The 25095-nt window shown below is 41.7% G+C and overlaps 1 protein-coding gene across 7 annotated transcripts in view; it reads left to right on the top strand.

Annotated features, from left to right (window-relative positions):
- TRPT1 (tRNA phosphotransferase 1) overlaps positions 1 to 25095 on the top strand; it is a 190781-nt gene that overhangs the window by 29318 nt on the left and 136368 nt on the right. For all 7 annotated transcript variants that reach the window (XM_075837251.1, XM_075837248.1, XM_075837252.1 and 4 more), the window contains 2 exons: positions 61 to 142; positions 1379 to 1548. In XM_075837251.1, coding sequence (XP_075693366.1) covers positions 61 to 142; positions 1379 to 1548 — 252 coding nt within the window. The remainder of the gene's footprint in view (positions 1 to 60; positions 143 to 1378; positions 1549 to 25095) is intronic.

Raw genomic sequence — 25095 nt, 5'->3', positions numbered from 1 at the left:
GCTGGTCATTTCTTTGTTTCATTTTAATGTGTATTGTTAACATTTAGTTATTTTCATCAGGACCCGGATGTGCGGTTATCAAAGCTTTTATCTTACGCTCTGCGCCATGGAGCCAGTGAACTGGGTTTGCCCATGGGGTCAGGTAGGTTGTGTTTCTCAGGAAAGCCGATTTATTGTATTATATCCTCTATGCACAAAGAAATGGCTGTATTTTGAGGAAGGGATGCTTGGATGTAATAGATCATTTTATTTTTTCTAAATTTCTGTATTTTGATAACATCATCTGGTGTTTTTTGTTAGTGTAATATGACATTTACATCATTACTAGGACAGAGTATTGTGGATTTTTTTTTTAATGTTTACATTTTATATATATATAGAATGTTAAAGGAATTCAAACTTCAGACTGGGCATTTGCTAATGAGCACATATACAGAGCCCTTCTCTGATGCAGCCCAAGAAAGCTGACGTAATATAACGGGAAGTATAGCATATGGGATCATTACATGGCTAATGGGGCTATTAAAGGGACCATTTAGTAACATCCAATTATTCACCGGTGTCTTGAATGTGATGCCTTTTCAAAGTGGTTTTCTAGATTGGAAAACCCTCTTAGATTGTGGGTTTCTGCTGGGAGCCCCTTTTATAAGCATTAGACATTCAATACATGCCTGCTGTCCTCCAGAACCCAGATCCACATTGGAAATAATCCTTGGCTTTAGCTAATAGAGGAGAGTCCCATGGAGGAACTAAATATGCCATAATAAGGGGTTATCTGACGCAGACAATTAAAATAAAAATGACAAACTCTGGTCCATTCAAGGCAGAAAAATGCAAAAATCTTACCATAGAAGTCTGCGTGATGTGGCCACAGAGTCCACAGACTTTTCTGATTCTTTTTAAATATTTTTAATTTGTTTTGCAAAGTACCACAGTCATGATTTTATTTTGTTATCAAAATGTCAGAACTATATTTGTAGCTAGGAGTCTATGCAGTGCTCAGTCTAGCCCAATTCAGTGCAACAATATATTCTCTAAACATATTGCAGTTATGATTTCAGGCTTCTGCATTTATTATTGTTTTCATAGAAAAAATATCTTCTATAGCTAAAACAAAAAAAATCCAACAGAGAGTGTAAATAAGTGTATTGCTTAGTTGATCACTAATTCAGAATAGAACATTTCTAGGGATATGTCTCTGGCCCGGATCTTAAAGTAGTTTTTTGGGACCTTACATTGATAGCTAATGCTTAGGGTCTATTCACGTACAAAACTGTTACAAAGCGCCATAGCTTTGACTGCACGGTGTTAATAGACCCTTTTAATAAGAGTGGAGGGTTTAACCATTTGTCTTGTCATTCTGCTTGACCTTCTTTAGATGGCTTTGTCCCAGTTTCCTTCCTCCTCCACCTGCGTCAGTTTTCCTCCATTTCTCAGAATGATATTGAACGTGTAGTCAGATGTAACGATAAGCAGCGATTTACTATAAGGACCACTGAACCTGGGGGGACACTGGAAATTCGAGCGAACCAGGGACATTCAATACAGGTACCACACAGAGATCTACTAATTGTTATTCCCTTACACTCCATCTACTACAGGCCAGTACATTAAATCTTTTTTTTTTATTCAATAATGTTCATCTATATGAAATTCTATTTATACTCTTTGTTCAAGTATAACCATTTTAATTTTTTTTTTTCCCTTAAAGAGGATCTGTCACCAGTTTATTAATTCCCCATCTCCGAACTAATCTAATAGGCGATTTGATGCTGATAACTACAATGTGATTTGTTTTTTAAAAAACGTTGATTATTTTAAAAGTTGTGATAATTTTTATACATATGCTAATTTGGCTCTAATAGCCAAATAGGAGGTTACATTTTATTTTCACTCTGGGCGGTGTAAAGACAACTGTATGACGCTGTCCAATCAGGTCATACAGTTCTCCTCTTTACAGCCCAGCGTGATCTAAGCTTCGGTCGCGAGATCACGCTGTGTTGTCACTTTTGGTCGCAGGTCCTTCACCACAGCGACTCAGAGATACTCCAAGAAGACGATCCCTACATCGCCTTCAGCCGTGACGGAAGACTCTCATCCACAGCCGCACTGTGAAGAGGAGAACTGTATGACTCCTATTAGATTAGTTAGGAGATAGGGAATTAATAAACTGGTGACAGAGTCTCTTTAAATCAATAGTACAAGCGAATATAAGTAAAGAATATATAGTGGAGAAAAACCTCCAGCTCACCTTCGGCAGAATCCTGCTGCCAGCTGCGCCCGGATCCTCGTGTCGGCACACGGTGTATGTAGCAGGCAACGGTACAGGATAGGTTCCAGCGCAAGAAATATCGTAGCGGATGAATGGTTTAAAATGGAAGATATTCCAATTTTATTAGAACAATGATAAAACAGGGAGGCAATATCCCACAAAGAAAGGTGGATTTAAGGTAATGCACGCTGCCAACGCGTTTCAGACGACTTCCGCGTCCTTAGTTATGGCTGAAGTGAAAGTGTAGTAGCACAGTGAAAGTTTATATCCGGTCAATGACAGGTGAAATTTTGATTGCGTTTCAAGGCAATCAACCTGGAGCGCAAAAAGAGGAAGGATCAACTTCGCTCATGACGGATGTTTGTATACACCCGAATGTCAGCCGAACGCTAAGATCGTGCTCGATAAGTTTGATTTATCAAATTTATATACCTTTCTTTCAGAGTTTCACTGTGTAACAGTGTGTGATACGTTTAAATATTGTTTTATTATGAAAAAAGAAAAAATTGCTTTGTGACCGGGGATAAACCTCTTCTAGATGCTAGAGAATAAACATAGAAAATAGATGCATAAATAGTAAAGCTTGAAGAGATATGGTGTATGTCTTAAAAGTCTATGACGTTAAAAATTACTATAAACCCATATTAACATATTTTTAACCCCTTCCCTCTTTAGCCACTTTTGACCTTCCTGACAGGGCCTCATTTTTCAAATCTGACATGTGTCACTTTATGTGGTAATAACTCCGGAATGCTTTCACCTATCCAAGCGATTCTGAGACTGTTTTCTCATGACACATTGCACTTTAAGTTACTGGCAAAATTTGCTCGATACGTTCAGTATTTAATTGTGAAAAACACCAAAAATTAGCGAAAAATTGCAAAAATTTGCATTTTTCTCAATTTAAATGTATCTGCTTGTAACACAGGCAGTTATACCACACAAAATTGTTGCTAATTAACATCCCCCATATGTCTACTTTAGATTGGCATCGTTTTTTGAAAATCCTTTTATTTTTCTATGACCTCACAAGGCTTAGAACTTTAGCAGCAATTTCTCACATTTTCAAGAAAATTTCAAAAGGCTATTTTTACAGGGGCCAGTTCAGTTGTGAAGTGGCTTTGAGAGCCTTATATATTAGAAACCCCCAAAAAGTCACCCCATTTTAAAAACTTCACCCCTCAAAGTATTCAAAACAGCATTTAGAAAATGTCTTAACCCTTTACACATTTCACAGGAATTAAAGCAAAGTAGAGGTGAAATTTACAAATGTCATATTATTTTTATAGCACAGAAGGTTTTACCAGAGAAATGCAACTCAATATTTGTTGCCCAGTTTCTGCAGTTTTAGGAAATATCCCACATGTGGCCGTAGCGTGCTACTGGAATGAAGCACCGGCCTCAGAAGCAAAGGAACACCTAGGGGATTTTGGGGCCTTATTTTTGTTAGAATATATTTTAGGCACCATGTCAGGTTTGAAGGGCTCTTGCAGTGCCAAAACAGTAAAAATCCCCCAAAAGTGACCCCATCTGGGAAACTACACACCTCAAGGAAATTATCTAGGGGTGTAGTGAGCATTTTGACCGCATAGGTTTTTTACAGAAATTATTGGAAGTAGGCCGTGAAAATTAAAATCTAAATTTTTTCAAAGAAAATGTAGGTTTAGCTAATTTTTTCTCATTTCCACAAGGACTGAAGGAGAAAAAGCACCGTAAAATTTGTAAAGCAATTTCTCCCGAGTAAAACAATACCCCACATGTGGTAATAAACGGATGTTTGGACACACGGCAGGGCTTAGAAGGGATGGAGTGCCATTTGGCTTTTGGAGTTCACATTTAGCAGGAATGGTTTGCAGAGGCCATGTCACATTTACGAAGCCCCTGAGGGGGCAAAACAGTGGAAGTCCCCCCACAAGTGACCCCATTTTGGAGACTACACCCATTGAGGAAATTATCTAGGGGTATAGTGAGCGATTTGACCCCACATTTTTTTTGCAGAAATTATTGGAATAGGCCCTGAAAATAAAAATCTAAATTTTTTCAAAGAAAATGTAGGTTTAGCTATTTTTTTCTCATTTCCACAAGGACTGAAGGAGAAAAAAGAACCACAAAATTTGTAAAGCAACTACTCTCGAGTAAAACAATACCCCACATGTGGTAATAAACGGATGTTTTGACACACGGCAGGGCTTAGAAGTGAAAGAGCACTATTTGGCTTTTTGAGATCACATTTAGCAGGAATGGTTTGCGGAGGCCAGGTCACATTTGCAAAGCCCCCGAGGGGACAAAACAATGAAAACACCCAAAAAGGGACTCCATTTAGGAAACTACACCTCTTGAGGAATTCATCTAGGGGTGTAAGTAAGTTTTGACCCCACAGATGTTTCATAGAATTTATTAGAATTGGGCAGTGAAAATAAAAACAGTCCTTTATCTTCAATAAGACGTAGTTTTAGCGCAAATGTTTTCATTTTCTCAACAAATAAAGGAAAAAAAGAACCCAACATTTGTAAAGCAATTTCTCCTAAGTACGGCAATACCTCATATGTGGTCATAAACTGCTGTTTGGGCAAACGGCAGGGCTCAGAAGGGAAGGACCGCCATTTGGAGTGCAGATGTTGCTGGATTGGTTTCTGGGTGCCTGTGGGCCCAAAACAGTGGAAACCCCCCAGAAGTGACCCAATTTTGGAAACTACACCCCTCAATGCATTTACCTAGGGGTGTAGTAAGCATTTTAACCCTGCAGGTGTTTTGTAGAAATTAGTGTGAACTCGATGTTGCAGAGTGAAAATCAGATTTTTTCCATAGATATGCCAAAATGTGGTGCCCGGCTTGTGCCACCATAACAAGACAGCTCTCCAATTATTATGCTGGGTTTCCTGGTTTTAGAAACACCCTACATGGGGCACTAATCTTTTGCCTGGACATTTGACAAGGCTCAGGAGTGAAAGAGTACCATGTAAAATTGAGGCCTAATTTGGCGATTTACAAAGTATTGGTTCACAACTGCAGAGGCTCAGATGTGAAATAATAAAAAGAAACCCCTGATAAGTGACCCCATTTCGAAGCAACACCCCTCAAGCTATTTGTTAAGGGGTGTAGTGAGTATTTCACCCCACAGTTCTTTTCCATAAATGAATGCACTGCGGATGGTGCAAATTAAAAATTTATATTTTTCCCTAGATATGCCATTTCAGTGGCAAATATGTCATGCCGAGCTTGTGCCACTGGAGACACACACCCCAAAAATTGGTAAAAGGGTTCTCCCGGGTTTGGCGGTGCCATATATGTGGAAGGAAACTGCTGTTTGGGCACGCTGTAGGGTTCAGATGGGAGGGAACGCCATTTGGCTTTTGGAAAGCGGATTTTGCTTGGTAGTAGTTTTGTTTGAGTATAGCTGGTGTTTCCGTTTATAATGTGGGGGTACATGTAAGCTGGGCAGAGTATATAAGGGGCATAGTCAGGTGGGATGATAATGGGGTAAAAAAAAACAATAAAATGATCCATAGATGTGTGTTACGCTGTGAGGCAGTCCTTTCTGCACAGGCAGGTGTTGCACTGATATATGGCGTCCTTTCTTATCCCCCTTTTGGTCCACACTCCGCACCTTTGCAGTTTGGGGAATTTTGCTGGGAAAGTGTTGTCCTGGTATAATACGGGCACCGTCACTTCCAGCGGATATGTTTGGGCCCTCCCTTTCCTAATTTTAGGTCCTTGATATATCGCCTCTTCAAACAGAAGAAATGTTCCCCTCAGGCAGCACAACTGCATATTTTTTATTTTCTGACTTATTGGAGCCATAACTAATTTTATTTTTTCATAGACGTAGTGGTATGAGGGCTGTTTTTTTTCGGGACAAGCTGTAGTTATTATTGGTACCGTTTTGGGGTACATGCGACTTTATTATCACCTTTTATCCTATTTTTTGGGAGGCCAGGTAAACAAAAGTCCGCAATTCTGGCATAGTTTTATTTAGGTTTTTTTATACAGCGTTCACCACGCGTTATAAATTACATGTTACCTTTATTCTGCGGGTCAGTACGATTCCGGCGATACCTATTTTATAGGACTTTTTTATGTTTTACAACTTTTTGCACAATAAAACTACTTTCGTAAAAATAATGTATTTTTTCTGTCGCCAAGTTGTGAGAACCATAACTTTTTCATTTTTTTGTCGACGGAGCTATATGAGGGCTTGTTTTTTGCGAGACGAGCTATTGTTTTTATAGGTACCATTTTTGGAATACGTGCGACTTTTTCATCACTTTTTATTCTTATATTCATAGGGCAAAGTGACCAAAAAACAGAGACTCTGGTATAGTTTTTTACGTTTTTTTTTACGCTGTTCACCGCAGGTCGTTACGGTCGCGGCGATGCCAAATACGTATGGTTTATTTATTTTTTTCAATAATAAAGGACTTGATAAGAGTAAAAGGGGGATTGTGTTTTATTTTATTACTTGAATCTTTTATTGTTTTCAAACTTTTATTGTTTTCACTTTTTTGGACACTTTTTTTTATACTTTTTGTACACTCCATTAGTTTTAAGGAGCAATTTGTTAGGGTTAAGTTCCAGTTTTCATAGAGAACTTAACCCTAACAAATTGCTCCTTAAAACTAATGGAGCTTATTACTAAACAGGAGGAACAGAAGCTGTTGAGTCTTGAAATAGACATTCAAAAAATTGAAACGCAAATCCAGGCGGCCTCCAGCTCACCCAACTTTACACTGTTGGAATCCCGTACTACACAGTACATTGACAGATTAAATAAATCCATAGCGGAAGTTAAAAAGAACAAATTTCTACGTGACTCAAGGGATTATGCAAACAACGAGGTCTACACATGGATTAAAGAAGACAGAACACCTAACAGATTTAAATCCATTTTAAAGAAGCGTAATCACACAAGAAAACAGGGCAACAGCATTTCCAGAGTCCGCTTCAGTTCCACAGAACTAGACTCTGTGGAGGTTTCTGATAGTGATGATTCAAGGCCAAGATATACAGTGAAGGAAATAAGTATTTGATCCCTTGCTGATTTTGTACGTTTGCCCACTGTCAAAGTCATGAACAGTCTAGAATTTTTAGGCTAGGTTAATTTTACCAGTGAGAGACAGATTATATAAAAAAAAAAAGAAAATCACATAGTCAAAATTATATATATTTATTTGCATTGTGCACAGAGAAATAAGTATTTGATCCCCTACCAACCATTTAGAGTTCAGCCTCCTCCAGACCAGTTTACACTCTCCAAATCAACTTGGTGCCTGCATTAACGACAGCTGTTTTAAATGGTCACCTGTATAAAAGACTCCTGTCCACAGACTCAATTAATCAGTCTGACTAACTTCTATAACATGGGCAAGACCAAAGAGCTTTCTAAGGATGTCAGGGACAAGATCATAGACCTGCACAAGGCTGGAATGGGCTACAAAACCATAAGTAAGACGCTGGGGGAGAAGGAGACAACTGTTGGTGCAATGGTAAGAAAATGGAAGACATACAAAATGACTGTCAATCGACATCGATCTGGGGCTCCATGCAAATTCTCACCTCGTGGGGTATCCTTGATCCTGAGGAAGGTGAGAGCTCAGCCGATAACTACACGGGGGGAACTTGTTAATGATCTCAAGGCAGCTGGGACCACAGTCACCAAGAAAACCATTGGTAACACATTACGCCGTAATGGATTAAAATCCTGCAGTGCCCGCAAGGTCCCCCTGCTCAAGAAGGCACATGTACAGGCCCATCTGAAGTTTGCAAATGAACATCTGGAAGATTCTGAGAGTGATTGGGAGAAGGTGCTGTGGTCAGATGAGACTAAAATTGAGCTCTTTGGCATTAACTCAACTCGCCGTGTTTGGAGGAAGAGAAATGCTGCCTATGACCCAAAGAACACCGTCCCCACTGTCAAGCATGGAGGTGGAAACATTATGTTTTGGGGGTGTTTCTCTGCTAAGGGCACAGGACTACTTCACCGCATCAATGGGAGAATGGATGGAGCCATGTACCGTCAAATCCTGAGTGACAACCTCCTTCCCTCCACCAGGACATTAAAAATGGCTCGTGGCTGGGTCTTCCAGCATGACAATGACCCGAAACATATAGCCAAGGCAACAAAGGAGTGGCTCAAAAAGAAGCACATTAAGGTCATGGAGTGGCCTAGCCAGTCTCCAGACCTTAATCCCATCGAAAACTTATGGCGGGAGCTGAAGATCCAAGTTGCCAAGCAACAGCCTCGAAATCTTAATGATTTACAGATGATCTGCAAAGAGGAGTGGGCCAAAATTCCATCTAACATGTGTGCAAACCTCATCATCAACTACAAAAAAGTCTGACTGCTGTGCTTGCCAACAAGGGTGTTGCCACCAAGTATTAAGTCTTGTTTGCCAAAGGGATCAAATACTTATTTCTCTGTGCACAATGCAAATAAATATATATAATTTTGACAATGTGATTTTTTTTTTTTATATATAATCTATCTCTCACTGGTAAAATTAACCTAGCCTAAAAATTCTAGACTGTTCATGTTTTTGACAGTGGGCAAACTTACAAAATCAGCAAGCGATCAAATACTTATTTCCTTCACTGTATGTACAAATACAGCTCTGATAAAAGCAAATCTAATTTGCCAAAAAACGGGGTCGAAGAGCCGGCCAAAAACACAAGTCATATAGATCAAGATCTGGGCCGTCGCCTAAGACAACGGAAGAATTAATACCCCAATTTAATATCATCAATATTTCCTCTGCCACTCTCACCACAGATCAAGAAAAAGTTCTTTCACTTGGGCTCAATTTTGCTCCAACATGCAATTTTGACCCTTTTAACACCCTCCTTGACGTTAATAAATTTATAAGAAATCTTACAGTCAGAAGACACTTTGTGAATTGTCCAGATATGGAGCACAATATACAAAAGCAAGCACAAGAAACGGTATCTCTAGATGTTCAAAACCTTGGAGCTTTCCACTTCGATGAGCAAAAAACAATATTGGACCTAGAAAGTCTTAATTCTGAGATCCAGGAAAAACGAATAAACATCTCCGTTGACCTTAAAACCACTAACCCTAAATTCTATCCGGTGGGGTCAAGAACTGAATCCATGGACCGCTTCCAGACTGCAATCGAAAAATACCTACAACATCTCTCAGACAGTGCTAAACTACGCAAATATCCTAGGAATCTTTCCAAAAAGCTAGCCCTAGCAATGCAATCACTAAAGGAGAATGATGATTTGATTATAAAAACGTCCAACAAGGGAGGAAGCATTACAGTCATGGACAAACTAATGTATATAACTGAAATCAATAAACTACTTTCAGACGGAACAACTTACAAAATTCTATGCAATAATCCAACCAAGGACTTCCAAATTCAGATTAAAAAATTAATAAAGGAAGGTCTAACCAATGGCTTGCTCACCAAAAAGCAGTCCATTTACATCGATGTGGAATATCCGATAACGCCTATTTTGCATGCCCTTCCGAAAACACACAAGGGCATTAATCCCCCACCAATGAGACTAATCGTGTCGGGCATAGGGTCTCTCCTGGAGAAGCTCTCGGAATGGTTGGACTCTCTCCTCCAGCCCCTGGCAGCGAATACCCCTGGCTTTCTCAGAGACACTCGAGATGTACTAAGATCCTTCCAGAATGAAAAGTGGTCGAAAGATTACACCTGGTTAAATTGTGATGTTATCTCATTATACACTAGTATACCACATGATGTAGCTCACAAAGCACTCGAATACCATTTATCAAAACACAGCCTGTACAGCCAGGAACTCCAATCATACATCTTAGATGTTCTCATGTTCCTGATGAGACACAACTATTTTAAATTCAATAACAAATTTTATTTACAACTTAAAGGTGTCTCAATGGGAGCTAAGTTCTCACCTTCCCTGGCCAATCTGGTAATGGCATTGTGGGAAGAAACATATATCTTCTCAGATAAAAACTTATCAAATATGAACATATACTGGTACGGTCGTTATATCGACGACCTTTTGTTCATATGGAAAGGCCATATTTATTAATCACCTAAATTCCAACCCTGACAATCTTCGTTTTACCTATACTTATCATACAAACAATACAATCTTCTTAGACCTAGAATTAAGGGGAATTGATGGAGAAACAATATACACTCAAACACATTGAAAACCTATTTCAGGAAATACTGTACTCCATGCAAAAAGCAATCACCCAAAACCAACAATTAACTCTATTCTGGTATGCGAAATGCACAGGGCAAAACGAAATTGCAATACCCAAATTAGCTACGAAACAGAACAAGAAGTAATCTCAAAAAGATTACAAAAACGGGGATATCCAGATTGGACACTTAAACAAGCTATTTCAATTACCTCAAAAAAGAGCAGAGTCAATCTGCTTTCGGACATGAAACACCCTACTTTGTCCAATATAAACAAACCAACTGTAATCTTACAACATAGTAACCAATTTTCGGAAATTAAAAACATAATTTCCAAACATCTACCAATCCTTATGGAAGACCAAATTTTGGAAAACATTCTAAAAGATGGGTGCAGGGTTGTAGCTCGCAAAGCTCCCACAATAGGCAATTCTTTGTCCCCTTCAATGCTACAGCCAGATAAACATAAAAGCACCTGGCTTGAAGAAAAGGGTTTCTTTAAATGCGGCACACATCCGTGCAAAATATGCTCCTATGTTTGCCCAACAAAAATATTTACAGATGCCATGGACACAAATAATTTCTCTATTAACCCCTTCAGGACGCAGCCACTTTTAGACCTTATGACACAGCCTCATTTTTTAAATCTGACGTGCGTTACTATATGTGGTAATAACTTGGGAATGTTTTTACCTAGCCAAGCGATTCTGAGATTGTTTTCTCGTGACATATTGTACTTTAAGTTAGTGAAAAAATTTGGTCGATATATTCAATATTTTTGTGTGAAAAACACCAAAATTTAGAGAACATTTGCAAAAAATTAGCATTTTCTAAATTCAAATGTATCTGCTTGTAAGACAGATAGTTATACCACAATAGTTACTAGCTAACATTTCCCATATGTCTACTTTAGATCGGCATCATTTTTTGAACATCCTTTTATTTTTCTAGGACGTTACAAGGCTTATAAGTTTAGCAGCAATTTCTCAAATTTTCAAGAAAATGTCAAAAGACAATTTTTTTAGGGACCAGTTCAGTTCGGAAGTGGCTTTGAGGGCCTTATATATTAGGAGCCCCCACAAATCACCCCATTTTAAAAACTGCACCCCTTAAAGTATTCAAAACAGCATTTAGAAAGTTTCTTAACCCTTTATGCGTTTCACAGGAATAAAAGCAAAGTGGAAGGGAAATTTGCAAATTTCATTTTTTTTTGCAGAAATTCCATTTTAATCAATTTTTCCTGTAATACTGAAGGTTTTTACCAGAGAAACACAACTGAATATTTATTGCCCTGATTCTGCAGTTTTTATAAATATCCCACATGTGGCCCTAGCGTGCTACTGGACTGAAACAAAAGCCCCAGAAGCAAAGGAGCACCTAGCGGATTTTTGGGCCTTCCTTTTCTTAAATTATATTTCAGGCACCATGTCAGGTTAGAAGAGGTCTTGTGGTGCAAAAATAAAGGAAACACCCCAAAAAAGACCCAATTTTGGAAACTACACCGCTTGAGGAATTCATCTAGGGGTGTAGTGAGCATTTTTAACCCACAGGTGTTTCATAGATTTCATTGGAATTGGGCAGTGAAAATGAAAAATTACATTATTTTCCAATAAGATGTAGATTTACCTCAAAATTTTTCATTTTTCCAACAAATAAATGAGGAAAAGCACCCCAACATTTGTAAAGCAACTTCTCCAGAGTACGGAAATACCAAACATGTGGTCATAAACGGCTGTTTGGGCAAGCAGCAGCACTCAGAATGGAAGGCACGCCATTTAGCTTTTGGAGCGCTGATTTTGCTGGATTCATTTCTCTGAACCATGTCGCATTTGTAAAGCTCCTAAGGTACCAGTACAGTGGAAACCCCCCAAAAGTGATTCCATTTGGGAAACTACACCCCTAGAGGAATTCAACTAGGGGTGTAGTGAGCATTTTGAGCCCCCCAGGTGTTTCATAGATTTCATTAGAATTGGGCAGTAAACATGAAAAATTTCATTTTTTTCCACTAAGACGTAGCTTTAGGTAAAATTGTTTCATTTTCTCATCAAATAAAGGAGAAAAATCACCGTAACATTTGTAAAGCAACTTCTCCAGAGTACGGAAATACCCCATATGTGGTATTAAAGTACTGTATGAATACACATCAGGGCTCAGAAGGGAAGGAGCGCCATTTGGCTTTTGGAGAGCAGATTTTGCTGGATTGGTTTTTCTGCGCCATGTCGCTTTTGCAAAGCCCCTTGGGTATAAGTACAGTGGAACTACCCAAAAGTGACTCCATTTGGCAAACTACAGCCATTGAGGAATTCATCTAGGGGTGTAGTGAGCATTTTGACCCCACAGGTGTCTTATAGATTTTATTACAAATGGGCAGTGAAAATGAAAAATGACATTATTTTCCAATAACACGAAGCATTAGTTCAAAATTTTTCATTTTCTCAACAAATAAAAGAAAAAGCACCCCAACATTTGTAAAGCAACTTCTCCGGAGTACGGAAATACCCCACATGTGGTCATAAACTGCTATTTGGACACACAGCAAGGCTCTAAAGGGAAGGAGCGCCATTTAGTATTTGGAGTGGAGATTTTACAAGATTCGTTTTTTGACACCATGTTGCATTGAGCTATAGTACCAGTACAGTGGTACCCCCCGAAAAATTACCCCATTTTGGAAACTAGATCCCTCAAAGAATTGATCTAGGGGTGTAGTGAGCATTTCTACCGCACAAGTGTTTTGCAAAAATGAGTAAACAATAGATGTTGCAGATTGAAAATTGCTGTTTTCCACAGATATGCCATTTGAGTGCCCAATGTGTTGTGCCCAGCTTGTACCACCGTAGACACACATCCCATAAATTGTTAAGCGGGTTCTCCAGAATACAGTAATACCCCATATGTGGTCATAAATTGCCGTTTGGGTACACTGCCAGGCTCAGTTGGACCACCATTTGGCTTTTGAAGCGCAGATTTTGCTTGGTGTATTAGTGGTATTTCAACTTATAATGTGGGGGCATATGTGATCTGGGCGGAGTACATCAGGGTATATGTAATCTGGGCGGAGTACATCAGGGAATATGTAATCTGGGCGGAGTACATCAGGGTATATGTAACATGGGCGGAGTACATCAGGGTATATGTAAACTGGGCGGAGTACATCAGGGCATATGTAAGCTGTGAGGAGTACATCAGGGTATATGTAATATGCGCAGAGTACATCAGGATATATGTAAGCTGTGGGTAGTACATCAGGATATATGTAAGCTGTGAGGAGTACATCATGATATATGTAAACTGTGAGGAGTACATCAGGGTATATGTAATATGTGCGGGTACATCAGGGTATATGTAAGCTGTGCGGAGTACATCAGGGTATATGTAAGCTGGGCGGAGTACATCCGGGCATATGTAAGCTGGGCGGAGTGCATCAGGTCATAATAGGATGATGTAATAATGGGGAGAATTAATAATCCATGGATTGGTGTGGTACGCTTTGAACCAATCCTTTATACACAGTCCGGGTTTATTGGGTATTATACAAAATATCTGTGCTGCAGTGTGGCCTTATATTTGTCTTCTTCACTAGCCCTATAAGCCGCACAAGGCCCTAAAGTTTCCTCATCTCTGCTGCGTCTACAGGGTCCACCTGTGGGGTCCAGCAAATGACGATGTGGGGTATTTAGTGAAATTCTACTGGACCTAAAAATTAGTCTGGGCCGTCATTTTGCATCATTGCATTTTGAGAGTCATAACGTGTTATTTTTCCGGTGACGGAGCTGTGTGAGGGCGCGTTTTTTGTGGAACGAGCTGTAATTTTTATTGGTTCCATTTTGGAGTACATGCGATTTTTTTTTTATCACTATTTTTTCCATTTTTTGGGGGATGAGGAAACAAAAAAACAGCCATTCCAGCACGTTTCTTTTTTGTTTTTTTTTACAGAGTTCACCGTGCAGTATAAACAACATGTTAACTTTATTCTGCGGGGCGATACGATTACAGTGACACCAAATTTATATTGTTTTTTTACGTTTCACTACGTTCACACAATAAAAATACTCTTTTCTAAAAAAAATCACGTTTTAGTGGCGCCATGTTCTGACAGCCATAATTTTTTTATTTTTTATATTGATATCGCGTTACTTGCAACTTTTTGATCACTGTTTATTAAATTTTTTTTGAGACAAGATGACCAAAAAATAAAATGTGGTCATTGTTTTTTATTAAAAATGTTTACGGTGTTCACCGTGCGGTAAAAATATTGTGATATTTTTATAGATCAGGCCGTTCCGAACACGGCGATAACTATTATGTATAGTTTTTTTTCATATTTTCATTTTTTTTCTAATAATAAAGGAGTTGATCAGGGAAACAGGGCAAGTGTTGTTTTTATTATTTATTTATTATTTATTAACTTTTATTTATTTATTTTTCTTTCACATTTTTTTTTTACTTTTTTCACTTTTTCTTTTACACTGACCTGGGGACTTGAAGATCTGATCTTCTGATCCCCGGTACGATGCACTGCACTACTTATGTAGTGCAGTGCATCGTAACTGTCATTTTTCATTTGACAGTTAGCATATTAGGTCCTGCCTCGGGCAGGACCTAATAGGCTACCGTACCTTGGCAACCAGGAAGCCTAGTAACGGCTTCCTGGTTGCCATAGCAACAATCGCCACCCGTGATCCATCGCGGGGAGGCCCGGGGGGTACAGAGGGAGCTCCCTCCCTCCTGTCAACCACTTCAATGCGGCGGACGTCACTGACAGCCGCATTGAAGGCGTTAAATGGTTGCGATCGGCGGTAACAGCCATCTCAGCCATTGCAGCGGCATGTCAGCTGTGTATAATAGCTGACAGCCGCTGAAGATAAAGCGCGCACAGCTCCTGTGCTCGCTTTATCTGCAGGGCGTAACTGTACGCCCAAATGCGGGAACTCACTCAGAATTTGGACGTACAGTCATGCCCAATCGCGGGAAGGGGTTAAAAATTACATTAATTGCAATAGCGAAGATGTAGTCTATATTTTGGAATGTACAGCTTACAATTTAAAATACACAGGCTGCATAAGCCGCAAATTTAAAACTCAGGTACTAGAACACCTCAGTTACATTAGAAACCCTAATATTACCAACATATCCAGCGCAGCTAAACATTTCATTAACCATCATAATAGATCCACAAATACCTTTAAGTGCTATGCTATTGAAAAGGTACACATACCTAAAACGTGGTGGAAATTTAAAGCACAAGATTTTAGGAAGGGAAGCGTATTGGATCTACCGCCTGAAAACCCGATACCCACATGGATTAAATCTTAAAAAGGAGCTAATGTTCCATTATTAAAATATAACATATTTTGTAATCCAAATATTCAATTTATATATTCTCCGAGTGCTACCCTTTTTGTCTCCGTTTTTATATAAACCACTATTCAACTATAGTAACGAGACAACGATACTCCAACCTCTGTAGCTTTTCTATTAAATAAAAAATACACAAACATATAATATCCCAGGACTATCAGAGGTCAAAAAGGTTAGTTCCCAATAAACAAAATGAATATCGTGTCCCTTCCTAGGACATTATTACAAATACAAATTTTAAAGTTCTCCGTCTGTCTGAACAACAATTACATGCCTCTGAATATGCATCATCTATGTCACAGAGCGGGTCAGTGGACCCACTAGGCCGTACCGCCGCAGCGGGGAGGCAGCTGGCCAAACAGGACACCCCAGAAATACAATGTCCCGCACAAGGGTACCTGAATAGTCCAGATGGTGGCCACAGCTCTGGCACAGATGAGATGGGTGCAGCAGATGGCTCCAAACGTGGCGGATGACACAGGAGCCGCAAGTTGCGCCAGACGTGGCGGATTCCTCCGGACGTGGCAGATGACACAGGACATGGCGGATTCCTCCAGACGTGGCAGATGACACAGGACATGGCGGATTCCTCTAGACGTGGCAGATGACACAGGACGTGGCAGATTCCTCTGGACGTGGCAGATGACACATGACGTGGTACGACTTGATACTAGGGCAAAGCACGGGAAACAGGAACGGGGAACAAGGTACGGGTAATAACAGGAACGGGAAACACTAAGGGACCATTTGCAAGACAGACTGGGAAAACTAACAACGCTCAGGCATCGAACTAGGGGGCTGGACCCCTCTTATAGCCCAGGGTACTCACGGGTCAAAGGTCGTTCAAGATGTCCGGTGCGCGCGCTGCCCCATTAAGAGCGGGGACGAGCGTGCGCGCGCACCCTGCGGGCTCCGGCGGAGATGAGTGGATGCAAGCGCTGGCGTCTCCTGAGGAGGAGGCTGGGGCCAGCGCTTGCCGACTCGTGGCTGCAGCTGTCAGCGGGAGGCTGGAGCTGACAGCCCGCAGCCACGGACATTACAGTATCCCGCCCCCTCTTCTTGGGACCGGAGCGAGAGAGAAACTTCTTTAGAAGAGTAGGGGCATTGAGGTTCTCCTCTGGCTCCCAGGACCTCTCTTCGGGACCAAACCCCCTCCAATCCACGAAATAAAAGGTCTTTCCTCTCACTCTCTTGGTGTCCAAGATCTCCTTGACCTCAAAGATGTCCGAGGAGCCGCTGGGAGCAACCGCAGGGCTGGGAGTCTTGGAATAGCGGTTTAGGATCACAGGCTTCAGGAGGGAGACGTGGAAGGAGTTGGGAATCCTGAGGGTAGGAGGCAGCAGAAGCTTGTAGGCGACAGGGTTGATCTGCTGCAGGACCTCGAATGGTCCAAGGAACCTGGGAGCGAACTTGTATGAGGGCACCTTCAATCGAATGTTCCGAGAGGACAGCCAGACTTTAGTCCCCGGAAGATACTAAGGCGGCTCTCTTCTCTTAGTATCTGCCTTTCGCTTCATGCGATCTACTGCTAGCAAAATAGAGGACCGGGTCTGTTGCCAGATTTGCAGGAAGTCCCCATATGCAGAGTCAGCAGCGGGAACCAGAGATGAAGTCGACACAGGAAGAGGGACTCTGGGATGTTGACTGTACACGATGTGAAACGGAGTGGAAGTGGTGGACTCACTTGTGTGGTTGTTGTAAAAAAATTCGGCCCATGGTAGAAGCTGTACCCAGTTATCGTGCTGTGAAGAGAAGAAGTGGCGGAGATAATTCTCCATGATCTGGTTGATCCTCTCAACTTGCCCATTGGACTGGGGGTGATAGGCAGAGGAAAAGTCCAATCTCACATCCAGGAGTTTACAGAGGGCTCTCCAGAACCTTGAGGTAAACTGAACCCCCCGGTCGGACACAATGTGAAGAGGCAAGCCATGCAAGCGGAAGATGTGCTGAATGAAGAGACTTGCCAGACGAGGAGCAGAAGGTAGGCTGGTCAGCGGGATAAAATGAGCCATCTTAGAGAACCGGTCCACCACCACCCAGACAGTGTTACATCCTGCTGAGGGGGGGAGGTCTGTGACGAAGTCCATCGCAATGTGCAGCCAGGGGGCATTGGGTACAGGCAGAGGTTGAAGCAGACCGGCAGGCTTGGAGTGAGTCACTCTGTTAGAGGCACACACCGTGCAAGAAGAGACGAAGTCCAGAACATCCTTAGGTAGCGTGGACCACCAAAAGTGACGAGCAATCAGGTCTCGGGTTTTACGGACACCGGCGTGCCCAGCAAGTTTAGAACTATGTCCCCAGCGGAGAATTCTTCTCCTGTCTGCCAACCGAACAAAAGTCCTCCCAGGAGGGATGTCTCTAACCTGCAGAGGATTAGCAGTGACAATGCAGGACGGGTCTATGATGGTCTGAAGGGACTCCACCGTGGTGTCTTCCGTCTCAAACGATCTGGACAGGGCATCGGCCCTCACATTCTTGTCCGCGGGACGGTAGTGGAGCACAAACAGAAAACGGGTGAAGAACAGCGACCACCTGGCTTGACGAGGATTAAGTCTTTGAGCAGACTGAAGGTAAGTGAGGTTCTTGTGGTCGGTGAAGATCAGGATGGGGTGAGCAGCGCCCTCCAGAAGATGTCTCCACTCCTCCAGAGCCAATTTAATGGCCACCAGCTCCCGATCTCCAATGGAGTAATTGCGCTCAGCAGAAGAAAACAGTCTAGAGTAGTAGCCACATACTACTGCCTTTCCTTTGGAGCTCCTCTGGAACAGAAGTGCACCTGCACCGACAGAGGAAGCGTCCACTTCCAGTGAGAACTGCCAAGATACGTCAGGATGATGGAGGATCGAGGCTGAAGTGAAGGCTCTCTTGAGGCTAATAAATGCGGACTCTGCCTCTGGAGTCCACACTTTGGCATTCACACCCTTCTTGGTAAGGGTCGAGATGGGAGACGTCAGAGAAGAGAAGTTAGGAATAAACTGCCGGTAGAAATTGGCGAATCCCAGGAACCGCTGTATGGCCCTTAAGCCTTGGGTACGTGGCCACTCCAGGACAGCCTTCACTTTCTCAGGATCCATCTTGAGGCCTTGATCCGAGATGATGTAGCCCAGGAAGGGCAGAGAACTCTTCTCAAAGACGCACTTCTCCAGCTTGGCGTATAAATGATTTTCCCTCAATCGTAGTAGAACCTGACGGGCATGCCTCCGATGAGTCGTCTGATCTGGGGAGAAAATCAAAATATCATCGAGATAAACAACAACACAGACATAGAGTAGATCTCGGAAGATGTTGTTAACAAACTCCTGAAACACTGCGGGAGCGTTACACAGTCCGAAGGGCATCACCAGGTATTCGTAGTGCCCATCCCGGGTGTTAAATGCCGTCTTCCATTCGTCACCCCGGCGAATCCGGGCTAGATTGTAAGCCCCACGCAGGTCTAGCTTAGAAAAAATTTTGGCCCCTCGTATGCAATCAAATAGCTCAGAGATGAGTGGCAACGGGTATTTGTTCTTGACTGTGATCAGGTTGAGGCCCCTGTAGTCAATGCAGGGACGAAGGGATCCATCCTTCTTTTTAACAAAGAAGAATCCAGCCCCGGCCGGGGAGGAAGATTTTCGTATAAAACCCCTCTCCAGATTCTCCTTGATATAGGCCGACATGGATAGAGACTCAGGCAAGGAGAGAGGATATACCCGTCCACGGGGAAGAGAGGCATTAGGAACCAGTTCAATGGGGCAGTCATAGGTGCGATGTGGAGGCAGCGCCTCACCCTCCTTTTTGCTGAAAACATCTGCATACTGCGCAAAATGGGGAGGCAGTCCCGACAGCGACTGAGGCAGAGAAGGCTTGACAGGATGGATCTGCAACAGACCACGACCATGGCACTTGGAGCCCCATTGGAGAACCTCTCCAGAATTCCAGTCCAGGACTGGGGCATGAAGTCGAAGCCAAGGCAGGCCCAGCAGAACAGGATTGATGGCCTTGGGCAAAACAAGGAACAAAATAAATTCAGAATTAAGTACTCCAACCTGGAGCTTCAACGGCTTGGTTTTAGAGATAATGGGATAAGGCAGAGGCAGTACATTAACTGAGGCAACAGCCAAAGATGTCTCCAGGGGAACTGTGGGCACAGGGGGTTGGTTCCGGTACAGACAGGAAGTGTAGCAGGCGGAACCGCAGGAACGGGTGCGGTGATGACTGTGGTTGGAGCAAGCAGCCGATGAGCTATGGCGTTCACCGACAGGAGGAGCTGGTCTTGTCGTGACTGGAGATCCTCCATCTCAGCCAGCATGGCTTGTGTAGTCAACGTCTCAGGTTGACCAGTGGGGTCCATGGCCTAAGCGTACTGTCACGGAGCGGGTTAGTGGACCCACTAGGCCGTACCGCCGCAGCGGGGAGGCAGCTGGCCAAACAACAGGACACCCCAGAAATACAATGTCCCGCACAAGGGTACCTGAATAGTCCAAATGGTGGCCACAGCTCTGGCACAGATGAGATGGGTGCAGCAGATGGCGCCAAACATGGCGGATGACACAGGAGCCGCAAGTTGCGCCAGACGTGGCGGATTCCTCCGGACGTGGCAGATAACACAGGACGTGGCGGATTCCTCCGGACGTGGCAGATGACACAGGACGTGGCAGATTCCTCTGGACGTGGCAGATGACACAGGACATGGCTCGACTTGATACTAGGGCAAAGCACGGGAAACAGGAACGGGGAACAAGGTACGGGTAACAACAGGAACGGGAAACACTAAGGGACCATTTGCAAGACAGACTGGGAAAACTAACAACGCTCAGGCATCGGACTAGGGGGCTGGACCCCTCTTATAGCCCAGGGTACTCACGGGTCAAACGTCGTTCAAGATGTCCGGTGTGCGCGCTGCCCCTTTAAGAGCGGGGACGAGCGTGCCCACGCACCCTGCGGGCTCCGGCGGAGGTGAGTAGATGCAAGCGCTGGCTTCTCCTGAGGAGGAGGCTGGGGCCAGCGCTTGCCGACTCGTGGCTGCGGCTGTCAGCGGGAGGCTGGAGCTGACAGCCCACAGCCACGGACATTACAATCTATTTACACATCATGTAACACTAGTACCAAAAAACTGTGTTTAAAAATATGTTAATATGGGTTTATAGTCCTTTTTAACGTCATAGACTTTTAAGACATACACCATATCTCTTCAAGCTTTACTATTTATGCATCTATTTTCTATGTTTATTCTCTAGCATCTAGAAGAGGTTTATCCCCGGTCACAAAGCAATTTTTTCTTTTTTCATAATAAAACAATATTTAAACGTATCACACACTGTTACACAGTGAAACTCTGAAAGAAAGGTATATAAATTTGATAAATCAAACTTATCGAGCACGATCCTAGCGTTCGGCTGACATTCGGGTGTATACAAACATCCGTCATGAGCGAAGTTGATCCTTCCTCTTTTTGCGCTCCAGGTTGATTGCCTTGAAACGCAATCAAAATTTCACCTGTCATTGACCGGATATAAACTTTCACTGTGCTACTACACTTTCACTTCAGCCATAACTAAGGACGCGGAAGTCGTCTGAAACGCGTTGGCAGCTTGCATTACCTTACATCCACCTTTCTTTGTGGGATATTGCCTCCCTGTTTTATCATTGTTCTAATAAAATTGGAATATCTTCCATTTTAAACCATTCATCCGCTACGATATTTCTTGCGCTGGAACCTATCCTGTACCATTGCCTGCGAATATAAGTAACTTTGTCCTTTGTCTCATTCATGTAGATAAAATGTGATTCGGCATTACACGTTGCAATCCACAATCTTAATAGGTCAGTGTTCATACCATAAGTTCGGCTTCGCAGCGTTTCAGTGGTGCTCGGGACATATCATAGACAGAGCCACAATGTAACTAAAGTTATAATCGGTAAGCAAGAAGTAGTACGGGACTCACGTAGTGTTCTTGATGCATTTATTTTTTGGTTTCACATAGCAAACAAACACTCGTGACGCTTCATCGAGGTGCCTCACATGACTCAAGGAACCACGCTCTTAAACCCATATCATATATGGATATTCAAAAGCAACAGTTCCAATCCTAGCAACATTGTAACTTAGTGTATACTAAAGTGAAAAAATATGTAAGTTATTTTGATCGGAAGCAATGTAAATTAAAGTAACACAAGGGTAAAATGCGTGCTAGATGAGACGCTTCCTATGTCTCATAATAAGAATATGACTTTATATAGAAATAAGCACGTAACCATTGTGTTTTTTCTCTTTGCAAAATATATTTCCTTTTATCAAAAAGTCAGTGTGATGTTGATCTCAGACAGAGAATAAATATAAATATCACCCAGTGTGTTAGTCCATAATGTATCCGGATGGATTCTTCCCAGTGATTTTATGGTTAGTTTGTAGAAACGTCACGTGAAGGAAAGACATGCTTGAGAAAGGGGACGGACCCCCGAAATGTTGCACCATAAAATGTTGCAACAATAAAATGACCTGGAAGTATTTATCCAAATACATTATAGACTAACACACTGGGTGATATTTATATTTATTCTCTGTATCTGATCAACATGACACTGACTTTTTGATAAAAGGAAATATATTTTGGAAAAGAAAAAACACAATTGTTACGTGCTTATCTCTATATAAAGTCACATAGTTATTTTGATAGTTCATACCTAGAGGTCCCAATGCCTCCGTGTGTGGAATCAAAGAGGTCTCTTTTTGTAACAGTGTTTCATGTTTCCTAACACCTGTCTTTATTCTCAGCAAGCCTGCAAATTTCAATCATGTCGCATCTGCTTTATGGAATTCTCTTACATGTTGTATAAATTTCTGCACACCACGTCCCATCATTATTGAGTTTCTATGTTTTCTGAATCTAATAAACATAGGTCTTATGTTTTTTCTTATATAAAAGAAATTGCATGGACATTTGATGCAATATACCACAGGTCTATATAGACCTGTGGTTAACATCACATATCTCAAAAGTTACAGAACCAAGATCGATACAGCTATCCCTAATAAGGTATTGACAAAAGGAACACGAACCACAACGATGGTTGCCGATTGGCAGTGATTTCTCTAGACACCTGCCACGTTCAGACAGGAATTCACTTTTCACAAATTAATTTCTCAGATTCCTTGCACATTTAAATGAAAAAATAGGTTTCCTCACAGCCACCTTTTGTAACTCGGGATCACTCTCAATTATATGCCTATGGCGAACTATCATTTTTTTCAAAAAATTGGACATTGGACTTTATTGGAACGATAACACAAAACTCATAGTTACATAGCTTGAAAAAATACATAGGTCCATCAGGTTCAACCTTTCTCAATAAGTTACCCGTCATTCTTTGCTTGATTTACTATAACCCTCAATGCCATTCATAAATAAATAAGCATCTAGCCTTTTTTTTAAATGCTGACATAGTATCTGCCATCACTACCTCTTGGGGAAGGGCATTTCATAGCTTGACCACTCTAACTGTAAAGAACCCTTTTCTATGTTGATGTCTGAAACGTCTTTCTTCCAAACGCAATGGGTGTCCCCTGGTCCTAGAGTCCTTGGACGGAACAGGTCATGTTCTCGTTCTCTGTATTGACCACACATATATTTATACATATCAATAAGATCCCCTCTAAGACGTCTTTTTTCCAAGCTGAACAAGCCCAAATTTTCTTGCCTTTCATTGTAAGCAACACCTCCCATCCCACTTAATCAATAATCTCGTTGCCCGCCTTTAAACCCTCTCCAATTCTCCTATGTCCTTTTTACAATGTGGAGCCCAAAACTGAATTCCATATTCTAGATGTGGCCTTACAAGGGATTAATAGAGTAGTAATATTACATTTGAATCCCGGGTTTTTATCTCTCTTTTTATACACCCTAAAATCCTATTTGCTTTTGCTTATTTTTTACCAGAATACCCAGGTCCTTCTCTTGTTCAGTTATCCCCAGTTTTATTCCATTTAATGTATATGAATTAATACTATTATTGCGTCGTAAGTGCATTACTTTACATTTATCAACATTAAATTTCATCTGCCATGTTTTTGCCCATGCTGCCAGCTTATCTAGGTCTTTCTGTAATATTTTAAAGTCAAGCTGAGTTTCAAGTATCCTACAAAGTTTTGTATCGTCAGCAAAAACTGACACCTTGCTATCAATCCCATCCACAAGGTCATTAATAAAGAGATTAAAAAGAATTGGGCGTAACACCGATCCTTGTGGTACCCCGCTGCTGACTTCAACCCATTTTGAGTAAGTTCCATTTATAACGAATCTTTGTTTTCTGTCCCTTAACCAATTCTTTATCCACTTGCATACACATTCCCCCAGTCCTTGTGTCTGTAGCTTCAGAACAAGACTGTTGTGTGGAACCGTATCAAATGCTTTTGCAAAATCCAAATAAATCACATTTGCCTCATGACCAACATCCAGATTTGCACTTACCTCCTCATAGAAACCGAGCATGTTGGTTAGGCACGACCTGTTTTTCATGAATCTATGCTGGTTATCAGTAATAAGACTTTTCTCTGCTATATACTTTTGTAGTTCATCTCTTAGAATACCCTCAAATACTTTACATACCACAGATGTCAAACTTACTGGACGGTAGTTACTCGGTTCCACCTTTTTACCCTTCTTAAATATTGGTACAACATCAGCCGTCCTCCAATCCTGTGGCACTGATCCTGTTACAAGAGAGTCTAAGAAGATGAGATACAATGGTCTGTCTAATACTGAGCTTAATACTCATGGATGTATGCCATCGGGGTCAGGGTATTTATCAACATTTAATTTGCTCCTACGTTGCACAGACAAGATCTCCTATCTTTTTTTTTTCTTTTATTAGAGAAAATCAATGATTCTTTATTTATGGACTGAGCCCTACAGTAAGCTTCCTCAAAGGGTAACTAAACGTTCAACAAACTTCTGACATGTCATAGTGACATGTCAGAAGTTTTGATTGGTGGGGGTCCAAGCACTGAGACCCCCACCAATCGCTAAACGAAGTGGCAGAAGCGCTTGTGTGAGCGCTGAGCCACCTAGTTTACTGTTTGCCATTTTCCAGAACACTCACACGAGCGCTTCTGCCACTTCGTTTTAGCTATTGGTGGGGGTTTCAGTACTGGGAATCCCACCAATCAAAACTTCTGACATGTCACTTTGACATTTCAGAAGTTTGTTGAACGTTTAGTTACCCTTTAATAACTTAATTTGTATAACCCCTAGATCTGAAGCGGAACTTCAACTAATCATCTTGGGTACCAAAAGCCTCACTAGTAGCATTAATCCTTCGCAATCACAG

Source organism: Rhinoderma darwinii, chromosome 9, assembly GCF_050947455.1.
Source record: "Rhinoderma darwinii isolate aRhiDar2 chromosome 9, aRhiDar2.hap1, whole genome shotgun sequence".
In the NCBI taxonomy this organism is placed as follows: Eukaryota; Metazoa; Chordata; class Amphibia; order Anura; family Rhinodermatidae; genus Rhinoderma; species Rhinoderma darwinii.
This window is presented reverse-complemented; position numbering and strand designations above follow the sequence as displayed.